Source organism: Benincasa hispida, unplaced genomic scaffold (assembly GCF_027475165.1).
Source record: "Benincasa hispida cultivar pf3 unplaced genomic scaffold, pf3_genome.v1.1 HicScf1026, whole genome shotgun sequence".
Lineage (NCBI taxonomy): Eukaryota > Viridiplantae > Streptophyta > Magnoliopsida > Cucurbitales > Cucurbitaceae > Benincasa > Benincasa hispida.
In genome coordinates this window covers 13,499-26,779 of record NW_028325330.1, presented here as the reverse complement: position 1 = coordinate 26,779, position 13,281 = coordinate 13,499, and the positions used below count along the sequence as shown (strand labels likewise).

Genomic DNA, 13,281 nt, shown 5'->3' with positions numbered 1-13,281 from the left:
TGGGAAAGAGGTTTAGTATATCGTATAGATAATGGTTTCTCGATCGTTTAGTATCGAGGAGCAATCATCTAACAAACTCGCTCGATCGTTTAGTCTCTCGGAAGGACTACCGTATAGCTTTCTTTCACTCAATCAATTAGTATGTGATAATGATGCGATCCCCAAAAAATGAAAACTCTTTTCATTTTATTCTTCAGTTATTAAAATTAAAAATAACCTCCCACTTGCACAGTTAGAGGAAAAACCAATCACAATTATTTCATAATTATTTTTATTATAAATAAATAAAATAACTAATTTATCATATTATATTTATAACCTATAGTTTTAATATCACATCATATGTAATATATAAACTATAGTTCTTTTTTTCCCCTTTAGCATTTCAAATGTAGTAAAACAAAAATAATGCCTAAACGCTCTCAACCAATATAAAACTGTGGTCATCCCAAATCTTAGGTGCATCAAATACCAAAAAGATGCAACTCTTCACACAATCCTATTTTTGTTTTTTTTTCCCCAGGAAGATCCAGACCAATGTGACCCCCTACTACAAATCCTTGAAGATCCCGAATCAGGGTGTGCCCTCTCGCCGTGTCGAAAGGGAAAAAATGAAAGAATTACAAAAGAAAATGGAGGGTTAGCAGCAATCTGTGTTGGCAAGATTATATTTCCAAGGGTATACAGCCATCAAGTTCCCACTCTGAAAATCAAGGGGCTAATGACAATTTCGTATCATTTGATTTGTTGGTAAAGCACATGCAATCTGGACAAGGGAAGGTGTATATTGAGTCGTTTGGCCTTTTCAGCTCAAATCCCTTGGAATCGCTATGACTCCGCATGTTCAACATTTGTCTCTTGAAATTTTTCCATCTGGGAGAAAAAAGAGGAAAAGATAGTAAAGCAGATGTACTTGAAAGCAGCATTTGGAAAGATACCAGAGGCAAGTAATGCATCATGTTTATGCTTTAAAATATCATGACATTAGCTTTCTTCAAGAATGACAGCTCTCCCTCCCTCTGTCTCTATCTCAATCATATTTCAGAAAAGAGAGATATAATTCATACCATTGGAATATGAGGTTTCCTTCGTAAATCATTATCAACTCTAATCCAAGGGCTTGTTAACAAGAAAGATTTTGAACACAATATTCTGCAGCCCAAACACTATGTGAACTAAAGAAGAACAGAACTAAACAATTATTTGATCATCAAATTGATCTGAAGCAAGCATACAATCAAATTGACTTTGTCAAGTTGAGAAATTATTAGGTTGCAAATGAAGATCTTGGATTGGAAAGTACTACCACACATCTAGAAACTCTCAGGTTCGATTTACGTATTCAAAAGGATGAAGAGAGGATTGTGCATGTAACTGGGGAGAGAGTAATTGACTTAAGTTGGACAAGCATTCGCATTGACACCACGAGTTCAGAAGAATGAGCAGAATAAAGGGAGAATACTTGTAGAGCTACACTTTTTATGGCTTCATTTCAAATACTAGAGTGCTGTTACCTTCAATTTCTAATAGATGTTTGAATGGAAAACCTACAGGAAGATTCCAGCTTCTCAAGCTATTCAATAAGAAACCACACTATACCCATTGTCATTCATTCCAACAGCTGGTTATCATTAGGTCTATGGCTGGAGGAAAGAATCCTAAACCTCATCCACCAAGGGTTTACGAACTTGATATACTCAAGATACTTGCAAAAATACGGTAACACAAGTGTCTCTTTTGAATTCAGATGAGGAAAATCGACCTATTTGCACAGCTTCTGGACCAAAAACATAATGGCTATGCTTCAGCCCCTCAAGGGTGGTGTTTTTCCAATTTATTCCCTAATTTATAAAAAGTTTCATGTTAATCTCTTACATTTTAACATTTTTCATACCCTTTTCACTGATGAATGTTAAAATTGGTTGATAAAGACTTAAATGGCATGATGTGTATGATTGGGCAAAAATTTAAATAAAGAAAGGGCACCCAAAGAGAGAAAAAATCTAAATTTTTGCCAAGTTCTTAAAAATGTAGAGGAATTAGAAACTTTCCTTCTTCTTGGTAGCCTAACTCCTAAATTTCTGACAACTCAATGAAGTATCATGCTTTGCTATGTAAATTTATCAACTAGTTTTAACATCCAAACAGAAAGAGGATGATTGAAAATTGTGAGACAAAATTGAAACTTTTTAAACAATAGGTACAGAATAGAAAACGGACCCAACCATTAAGGACTATAGTATATATTTAGACAAAAATAATGTTTAAACATTGTGGGAGTCCATTGGACCAAGAACTCATAACGGTGGCTGAGGTTATGCATCGTGTTACAGGAAAGTGCATCTTAAATAGTTGGATTAAACTCCTGGGGATGACCAAATGTAGCCTCTCTAAGGAGACCTTGTGGATAAAGAGCAGTGGACGCTTGTTAGTCCTTGATTGAAGCAGAACCACACTTGTACTATATGGCATTATATGATATCCCGTCATCATTCCAAACTTCTTTCCCCTGCCTAAAAGAACAAGAACTAAGAGGGAATTCTAGTGCGAAGAATTTGATGAAAAGGATCTCATCGATGTTGACAGTTTCTGTTGCTATAACCTCGGAAGGTGTCCTAGATAATCATTGCTAAAAGAATGTAGCTGGTAAATGGCAAAAGAGATTTCCTCCGAGAAATTGCCGTGTCAGCATAAAATCATAGCATTCATAGCATCAGTTGGCAGGATTGGTGGAGCACCAAGTTGAATCCAAGTTCATAAAACATTGTCTCAGAACATCTTTTTTCCCGAGGAAGGTACCACTCAACACATGGAGAAGACAAAATCTATCTTAGGAGCACTTGTGGGAGAGAATCTCATCTGAAAGATGCTGAATGATGGGGAAATTTCTGAAGGAGCTATGTCAATCCCTAAAGAACATCGCAGCATTGAGACTGCCTACCCCTTTTGAACTGGCTTAAGAAGATGATAAATAAATGATAGGGAAATTTCTAAAGGAGCTACTCCCTTTCTGATCATTGCTGACTCCGACCATTTCTCCTTCAAGACGTGAAACAAGAACCTGGTTGCATTTGGTTTTGAGCCATGTTCATGTAGGTATTTCCTTTATCATCTTCCTAAGGGCATATATGCTATTCCCTCTATCAATAGCAAATGTTTTGAAATCTTTAGCCCTCAAAATAGTGAAAATGAAATTCTTTATCTTGTTGGGTACTTGAAAAGGACCAACAAAGTAGAGAGTTTAAAGAAAGGCACCCCTACCTTAATCCAAATTATCGTAGGTGCATTTGTGTGTGCCACAAGGATGGGGGAGTAAACATTCTTTCTATCATAGCTTGCAGACTAATAGTCTATGAGAATCGTCTTCTTATTCGTTTGAAGGTGGAGGATCACCTAGATCACATTATGTGGAGATGCGATTTTTGACATATGCATGGAATCATTTCTTTCAGATGTTTGGCTTCTTGTTTGCTAGGATAGGGATACTAGTGATGTGATAGGAGAGTTCCTCCTCCATCCATCTTTTTGCAAAAAGGGTCGGTTTTATGGCTTGTTAGGGTCTGCTATCTTGCAAAACCTTTGGGATGAACAAAACAACGGAGTGTTTAGAGGGTTGGAGAGATTTCTAAGTGACATTTGGTCGATCATTAAATTTTATATTTCTTTATTAACTTCAATTTCAAAGATCTTTTGTAATTATTCTATAGGTACCATTAGGCACCATTTTGTACAGTTTTGTTGCCCTTGTATTCTTTCATCTTTTCTTGTACAAGTTGTTCATGGTCCACTAAACAAAGATGAAAAAATTCTCACAAGTCCCTAACAAGATAATCTTTGCCTTAGTTTTAATCGAGTAGTTTTGGAATATTTGCATTTCAGAAAGTCCTCTTGAATCCTCCTTTTGAGATAAGGGCAAAGTCCTTTAAAATGCTTGGTTTTTTGCGGTTGTACAGGCTATTTGGCTTGAGAGAAATTGTAGAACTCTAAGAGGCTTTCAAAGATCTTGGGAGGAACTGAGGGATAACGTTAGACTTTAATTTCCTGGGTCTTGCAATTATCAGCTTATTATGTAGGCCAAAGGAGTTTTTAAGACTTCTGTGATTTTATCCAACCGAAAGATTTTCCTAAAACTCCCATTCTAGGCCAGTTCTAATATGTTTTTCGGGCCTCTTGATATTTTGTAACTTAACCTTAGTTCAGCATATACAAGAAGCCTCAGATTAAAAAAGATATGCTAATCCGACATAGACTAATGAATAATGGGTAACACATACCCAATGGTAGGGTTATCAAAAAGTAATGCTAACTTCCGCTTGTCTGGCCTGATAGTTTTGGAGTGTCCACCGTACAAGTATCTTCTATGGCCCATCAGAAAATGAGGGAAGTTGCCACCCTGTGTTGTCACGAACACCTCACTGTGGAGGCAAACAGTATAATCTATAGCAGCCATCCTAGAAGAAAAATTCTGAAAACAAAACTAGCGTCAATAAAAAACAGATAAAGCAGATCTCCAATCAAATTACAAACATAAGAGAAATAGCTGAGAATTCGAAATCCCAAAACCTTGAATGGAGAAAGTTCTTCAGGTGATGCCAGCATTTCCTTTGTAAGCAGATTTGGAAACATCTCCAAGAGCGGAGCCATATTTCTCTCACCATCGTATATCTTTCCCGATGCCAAATAAATAAATGTGCTATTATCAAATCCCATTCCCCTAAGCATCAAACCAACCTGAAACATCAAACCAACCTGTTTCAGCATCAAACCAACCTGTTCAATACAAGAATTAGATGCATAGACAAGACATCTGATCCTACAATGAACAGATAAAGTGGGAAGTGCGATTGATGCACCATTAAGTATAACTGGTACAACGCAAAAGTAGAAACAGAAAGCACCTCTAAAGGAGTCATCGGGCATTTTCCATTAATCCTGATGGCACCAGGACGTATAACTCTGCCCGGTTTTGTGAATTTCCCTTTCCATCCTTTTTCTCTGGCTGCTTTCATGTCTTCCATCTCTTTATGTCCACCATCAAAAATACAACATGAGAATGCAACCATATCCTGGCAAACCAAAATACTCAGGTTTTTATTAACTCATTTATAGGGATCAAAATATATTCAAGTTTTTAAAAGACACCTCCTCAAAGCGAAGATGTACAGAAATATACTTGCCACCATTACTGGCACTAAGCAGGAGAAGGTCACAAAACCAAAATACTCAGGTTTTCATTAACTCATTTATAGGGATCAAAATATATTCAACTTTTTAAAAGATACCTCCTCAAAGCGAAGATGTACAGAAATATACTTGCCACCATTACTGGCACTGCGTTCTCTCATCCTAGCAACCAAAATCTCTCCCAAGGATAATATGGGATTAGAGAATCTCAACGCTTTATAATTTGCTAAACATCGAAGCCGTTGAACAGCAGGAGGAGCATCAAATGACAATCGATTTGCAAAAGGTGAAATTCTTATAACCCTGTAACGAGTAAACCCCAAATCATTCCAATAATTAAGATCAAAATATTCACAGCAAGGATATCAAGCAAATTAAAACCCCATTAGCATTTGGTTTTTGGTTTTTTGAAAATACAAACACTATTTCCACCTATGGATTTCTTTGTTTTGTTGTCTAATTTCTGAGGGAATCTCCAAACCTGAGCCAAGTTTTTGCTGTTTGAATGATACTCTCTTGTTTCTCAATAAAACAAGAAAAAAAATTCAAGCCTAAGTATTGAAAACTAAGAAAAAAATTGTTGAAATTTTGTTTTTGTTTTTAAATTTGGCTATGGACTCGAACGTTTTCTTAAGAAATATGAAAATCATGGCAAAAAATATAGTGAGAAAACAAATACAATTTTCAAAAACCAAATGCTTATCAAACAGGGCCAAAAATTCATGAGATATAGTTTATGTTCATCCATAGTAGATATGCAAAAACCAATTAGGGCTTCAGGGATAATGCATGGAGCCACTGGCTGAGAAGATTGTGTTGAACCTCAAGTTTTTTAAAAATGATAAAATAATAATACTAATATTAATAGTTGACAAGTGAATAAGACGAGAAGAAAAGTTTATATTGAATAGGAGAGAGAAAGGTAAAGAAGCCTAGTTGTTCACAACTCACTGTCAAAGCAAAGGAACTATAGAAAAAGTTCTCCAATTAGCAAAATTGTACAGGAAAATGAATGAAACCCTTCATTTGTAGAGTACCATAAGGGTAAAATTAAACCTATACACTCCAAGACACATTCACAAGGACGCACCACAATCTTTTTCTAAATGTTCCTAATCTTGTCAAATCATTGTATCAGCGCATATCCACAAATTTTGAACTTTTAGCCATAATTCATTTGCAAAGGATCATAGATTCATAATGACAACGTAAATTGGATGTACATTATGCATAAAGAGGTTTTAAATTTTATTAAAAAAGAAATTCTCACACTTGGTAAAACTTATTTCGAGGTTCAAGAGATGGGATGTTTTTGTTGCTTGCTTGCAGAAGCCTCTACATTCATGAGAAGTTCCACTGTAATTTGGATGTACATTATGCAAAGAGAGGTTTTACTTTTTTTGAAACAAGAAATTCTTGCGCTTGGTTAAACTTGTTTGGAGGTTGAAGATTTCGGAGAGAAGAGATAGTTTTTGTTGCTGGCTTACAGAAACCTCTACACTCATGAGAAGCTCCAATGGAACTTGAGCCTTCCTCATTCTTGTTGATTATGTTACAAGGAGGTGGAAACTTTGGACCACATCTTCCTTCATTGTTCCTTTGCTCACAAAGGGTGGTCCTTCGTCCGTAAAGAAATTGGTTGATTGATATGCTTGCCTATAAGTGTGTAGCCCTTGTGGGCTGGAGCTTTAGGGGGAAGGCTAAGACCTTGTAGAATTGTGTGTCTGGAGCTCTCCTTTGGCTCCCCTAGAAGAATAAATCAAAGAACCTTTGAAGCGAAATCACACATTTGACTTTTTTTCTTTTCTTGTAATAGCATACAACGCACTTCTTCCTGGTAGTGTTCCAATCAATCATTCGAGAATTTGTGGTATAGTCTTCTGATGATTATTCGTAAATGGAAGGCTCTTCCTACTTTGGTTCCTCCCTTGCTATGCTTCGTAGCTTTTGGGCAGGAGTCCCCTCGTCTCCTGGTCCATAGGTTGTTCCATTGTTAAGCCCTTCCAAGTTCTAACAGTTCTCTTACATTATTGTGCACTTAATTCTACAAATGACGCTGATATTCTTTATTGTTCTGAAGCACACTTAAAGGATCTTTTTTCAAGTTAATTGCTATTTTAAGAACTCAACTTAAAGCATGGGAAGATCATACAGAAAATGTGATGTGGGAATCTTCCACAAACATTTAACCATGCAAGTCTGTGATTGTCAAGAAACCACAAGCTAATAGTTAGAACAGGAAACACTCACAGTTCTTCAAGTAATCTTGGAAGCACCGTATCCCTGTAATACTGAATGGACGACCATGCCTTTATTCTGAAGTTGTAGACATTAGTCATGTTGTGGTCAAAGCGTTCCATAATGTAATCCGGAATCTTGTTTACAATGCGTACATCATTCTCTAAGGTCTTGATAAAATATTCCTCGTCATATATTTCGCTGAACTTGCTGAAAAAGAAAATCCAACGTTAAATAAATTAGCCTTGAAAGAAGGAGCATTGTGCAGATCAATGCACTACAAGCCTGTTTCGAGATCAACAGAAAGCCAAAATTAGCAATGACAGAGATATTCGTCATAACCACTTTGCCTCTTCCAATTATTCTTGAAAGTAGGCTTTCACTGAACCAAATGGCTGTGCCTCTTCCTATTTTAGATTTAACCATACAGAAGAAAGGAAGCTGCAAATTTATTTATACGGTAACATACAAGTAGTACAACTGAGTGGAAGCAAGTAGTACTAGCCCCAGCACTAGTTATTATATATGGTACCAATTAACTAGGAATCTAACACAAAATGGATGAAAATAATCGATAATAAATAATGCCATATAAAACCTGTGAAATTCATATTGTAACTTGCAAAACAACATCAATTGCAACCTAAATGCATACTTATCCACATTTCTTCCTCTCTTCCTAAATAACATAATGAAAGAAAACATAAAATATGGTTAAAGAAACCTCAGTGTCATTCAAAAGGACAAAAGCATTACAAAGTTATTGCATGAAGAGAAACCAGTATGAATGAAAGAAATGACCAACGGAAAAGATACACAAATATTATAACTATTAAGTACACTTGTAAGGGCAATTTTCAAACATCATCTGCATAGAAGTGCTCATCTTAACACCTAATGTAAATAGGTAGGTACATAACACAGTACACAATTAGTTTCACCAAAGTTGAAGCGTGAACTTCAAAATTCTTTAGTGATTAGCGACAAAGTCCTTATATCCAAACAATCAATTTCAATGTGATTGACAGAAAGATTTGTAGTATAAAGTATAATGTGGACAAACCTAGGATCTCTCCAAATGCTGTGGAAATGAAAATTAGGGATTACAAGTGTTGCATTAAGATAACCAGCCACAGCAACTGCATTGCATATCTAGAATACATAGGTAACAGCAACAACATAGAATGAGAAAAAGCACCGTTACAGAGAAAGCTATTTCCTAGATACAAGTTTCTTTCACAGGGTTGAGTAGTAGGTGATTTAAGGAAAAAGTAAGAAATTAAAGAAGAGGTAAAAGAAACCAACTGATGTTCTCTGCTGATTTAGACCACCATTTGCCTCAACATAAATATACCCATTTGACTCGGGTAGGCCTATAAAAAAAATAAAAGAAAATCAGACACGAGATTGTAAAGAGAATTAATGAAACAGAAGTTTGAACTAAAACAAATAGCAGGTATTAAAAAGAATAGGGCAAGTTAAAACTTTATTTTTAAAAAAATGCAACAAATCTGTACAAGATAGGGTATTACAAGAGCAGTAACACACATCTAACAAGTAATTCAGTTAAGACAGAGTTAAAGAACTATTCGGTGTTTTAAACAAGCATATCATCTGAATAATAAGCAATCTCTCATCTAAAATTATCTGCAATGATCACTTGAAGACAAAGTACAGTAATCATAATAAATAATCACAATGGATGGTAAAAGGACAAAGTTTGAGCAGGGCCATGAGCAAAAAATGCATAATTTTTTTATTTTTTTTTTATTTTTTTTTTTTTGGTTTTGGATAGCAGAAAATGCATCAATACTGCAATAGCAGAGTAACTTTGTAACATTCTAACAGTATCATCAATTATCTATGGAAGGAAGAGGAACTCAGAATGGATTCACAGATGCCGCCACCTCTCAAAGTAGCTTTGGGGCTAACCTCAAGGATAGAAACTGAGCACCTTTGGCATAAAGTTATTTTCCAGAATTAAAATAGAATAGAAAATGGGATTTTCTCGAAATACAATAAAATCATTGAAAGGTCTGCCTCTCCCACCTCCTGAAGTGTTGTATTTTAGAAATAAACATATACAAGAAACATAAATAGTAAGAAAACGTGATTTCCATAATTAACATTATTGACCGGTCCTTTACCTCCTAAGGAATTGTTGATACATGGTTTCCACTGACCACCTTTATATGAGTGTTTCCATATTGTTGATATCTGCAGTTATTTTGGGTATTTAATGTTAACGAGAAATGCAGAAAAGACATTGACATATAAAATTCATTTCATAACATCTTAATAGAGAAAACACATCGGCTCATAGAATCGCCCAAAATTTCAAGGAAGAAATGCATAAAACATAAATTTCCAAAGGTAACACTCTTCAGAAGAACCAAAGGCGCATGTGTATGTAGATGAAAGGAATTAAAGAATTTCTTTAAATGCACGCCAACCATAGGTGATGAGACCCACAGAAAAGCCAAGTATACACATTTCCAAAGTAACTCTCTTTTTGAAAATTTGAACCCTTTCACAAAATATCCTGTAGTTCGATAGATTTCAGACCAATAACCAATTTTCTTATCGGACTTTTATCAATAGAAGATAGATTTTATACTTCTGTTCATCTATGTTGAAGAAAACAGCTCTCAGTCCCATCCTGCATATCTGTAAGAAAGAACAGAAGCATAGTTTCCTTTTTCCCGCTCAAATACCATGTACATTAAAACTCGACCTAATCTCTCGACAATGTGATGCAGTCATTTCATACTTTCCAGTCAATCCATAACAGCCCAAAATAGACTCATAAGCGATAAGCTTCCAACAGATAGTTGTTTGAAATCAAAATCCAACCCGGCTAAATTTAAATCAGAGGGATAGAAATATGTAAGAAATGAGAGTTACTCGTCTATCTCACATCAACAAAGTCCCTCCCACTGAATAATCACATTTGAAGTTTCTGGCCCAAGAAAGAAGATGAGACGATCTCAATAAAGAACGAATTTCTTTGCCATAAAAAGAAAGGAAACGAAGCAAAAGAATTCAAATCTTGAGCCTTACTCATTGCAATCGGCAAGTACACATTACCAATTCGTCAGTAGGCAATATCCAGCAAAAGAGTAACTATTTAAAAGTTCAAACTATAAAGAGTAGATCAAGAAACGATACCAAATCCATTGGAGCAGAAGCTCACGGGAGCCAAATCAACAAATCCCAAGAAACCAATCAAATTCAAATCTAAAATGTCACAAAATTCCTTAACACAACTACTCAGAAAAGGAGAGAAGCAACAAGAAAACAAAACACCCACGTCGCGATTCCGATTAATCCAATAAAAACTGAGCAAAAACAAATCAACCCCACATCAAGAAACCCATCACCCAACAAGAGAATCAAATACGAACCGCATCAGTGGAAGTGTTATCAGCATCCATCTCAGGGCGAAGCTTGGCAAGGAGTTGCGGACTTCGATAAACAGAGCCAGGAGCAGGGCGATGCTTGATAACTGGAACAACATCGAAAGAGACAGTGCCCATATAAAGAAGCATACCGGAGATGTAGATTAAAGGGGCGAAAAGGAAGATCCCTTGGCGACGAAGTAAAACGGAGAGGATTAACCAGGCGAGTCGCTGGGGAAAAGTCCGGCCCGGTTGCTGAGCTTGAGTGAAGCGGCCGCCCTTGGACCGAGAGTGCCTCAGCCGAGGGGAGCGGAGAGGCGACGGCGGCGGTGACGGAGTTGAGTGGCCACTGCTCGGCAGCCGATTATATGGGTGCATTTGGCTCCACCCCAAATTCCACTAATCTACATCACATCGATCAAAATGGAAGTGTGGTATGTCTATGAATGGGGCATAAATTCAGGGATTTCTGAAGCAAAAAATGGAAATTAGAGAGACCCTTTTGAAATTGAATGTAGGAAAAGGAAAGAACAGGTGGATAGGAGTTATGGGTAATGGAGGATTGTTTTGATGGAAATGGAAGAGCTTCGTATTCTCAGAAGAGGTATTTTGGCTTTTAGGAAGAAAAGAATTTGGTTTTTGGTTCCATTTTCCAAACAGAATTACTTCTTGTTTAAATCTCCTTTTGCTTTCTGTTTCTGCTGCTGTTTTTCTCTTTTAAAAATCATTCCTTTTTCTCATTTTCAATCTCCATTATCACTCATTTTTCCTAACCCACTTTCTTAAGAAACTTTCGTCTGTTTAATTTTTTTTTCTTTTTTTTGCCTTCTTTTCTTTGGAACAACCTTAGCTTATGTGTTCATCATCTATGATACCAATTTTTTTTAATGATATCATCTCTCATGTTGTTTGTTCTTTTGAGATTTTTGTTATTTTTTAAATGTATTTATATAGGTTCAAAAAGTATTGTCCAAATAGATTATTACAAAATCATCTTTTTTAATCTAAAAAAAGAGACGTTTTCTTTTAATTACAATGTGGTGTCCAAAAAGATTATTACAAAATCGGCTTAATTTTAATCTTATACTAACATTATTTTCCCCAAAAAAAATTAGGCTAGCATCTTTACAGAAACTAAGACATTTTTTTTTCAATAAGAAAAATAATATATGTAAAGAATTATCAAGCAAATTTGAAAAGTTTTCTTGTCCTTGAATAATCTCAAAACTCTACTTCGTGGATTGGGTTATATTTTAGATCTAACCCAATTATTCAGGTTGAATTTGGATTGGGTTGGGTTGGTTCGAATTATTCGGATTATTTATTTAAATTTTTGTTTTAAAGAAGTAAAATGTAAAAATGTAAAAATTTGATTTCATTTATTGAACTAAGATTAAGGTCTCAATTCCAATTTATATGATGAAGAATAAATTATCTAAAAAAAAGTAATGAAGTTAAATAAAACTAAAATAACCATACATAATTGTATAAGTAAAAAAATATATACATTTTCAAGTTAATAATAAAGTTCGGATTGGTCTGGACTAGTTTGAATTATTTTAAATGATCACATAAACCAATTCAATCCATAAGTTTTCATTTATTTGAACTCAACCTAATCAGATAACGCAATCCAAATTGTATGGGTTGGGTTGGAGTTGGTTGATTTTTTTCAAATTATCGAATTTTTTTAACACCCATAATTCTAATAGTTCTTTTTTTCCATAAAAATATCCAACTTCATCGTGAAAAATTTAGTTAATTGAACTAAAATTTTGTCCCCTAGTTGAAAAAATAATATATATTCATCTTTCAAATTTTAGATATTATGAACTACGTTTCATGATGTGAAAAGTTGGTTGATTGGTTGATTGAACAATCAACCCATGAAATGGAAATTAATATCCTAATTTACTAAATTATGTTTGAATTAATAACATATTGTAAATTGTCAAAGGAAGTTTGATTATTCAATGATATTAACATGACCTCCGTTTCTAGAAGTTGAGAGTTCAATCTCCACCCCACAATTATTATACTAAAAAAATAATATATTATAAGTTATTCATCCTAAAATATAAAAATGATTGTATATACATATTTATAGGTCCGTCTAATTCGTCCTATGTTCCAAAATCTACCCATTTATTTGCAAATTGTGTAATGTAATACTCTTGTTTTTTTTTTTAATATTTTGGTTGTAACAGTTAGATCTATTGCATAATATAAAATTGAAAGGACTGAAATACATTTCTAATATTTTAAAGAGGAAACAAAAATAAAGAGACAAAATTTGGAGACAAAAACTATGTTAATAAGTTTTAACCAAAAATTTAAGATTTGTTAGAAAGAGGCTAGAACAAGATTCCATAATTCTTTTTAAGATTTAAATTATATATGTATAAAAATCATAGTTCCAGACTCAAAAGATCAGAGAAAACAATTTATAATTCAAAATTGA

At 34.7% G+C, this 13,281-nt stretch overlaps 1 protein-coding gene across 1 annotated transcript; it reads right to left on the bottom strand.

The window, feature by feature from the left end:
* Positions 1-643: 643 nt before the first annotated feature.
* On the bottom strand, positions 644-11,542 carry LOC150031653 (protein ESMERALDA 1-like). Its single transcript, XM_090308813.1, has 10 exons — positions 10,827-11,542; positions 9,570-9,639; positions 8,728-8,795; positions 8,486-8,574; positions 7,435-7,632; positions 5,283-5,487; positions 4,899-5,066; positions 4,564-4,731; positions 4,275-4,465; positions 644-873 (listed from the first exon to the last, which is right to left on the bottom strand). The coding sequence occupies exons 1-10, from the start codon at positions 11,196-11,198 to the stop codon at positions 711-713; spliced, it is 1,692 nt and encodes a 563-aa protein (XP_090164939.1). The 5' UTR covers positions 11,199-11,542; the 3' UTR covers positions 644-710.
* Positions 11,543-13,281: the final 1,739 nt, after the last annotated feature.

Bases quoted from the DNA above. Each gene is read 5' to 3' on its own strand.
- LOC150031653 (XM_090308813.1), bottom strand. From the start codon at position 11,198: ATGCACCCATATAATCGGCTGCCGAGCAGTGGCCACTCAACTCCGTCA. The intron at 4,732-4,898 runs GTGCTTTCTGTT...TTGATGTTTCAG, and splicing joins GCCCGATGACTCCTTTAGAG to GTTGGTTTGATGCTTAGGGG. The intron at 874-4,274 runs GTATGTGTTACC...TTTTTCTCCCAG, and splicing joins TTTGATAACCCTACCATTGG to ATGGAAAAATTTCAAGAGAC.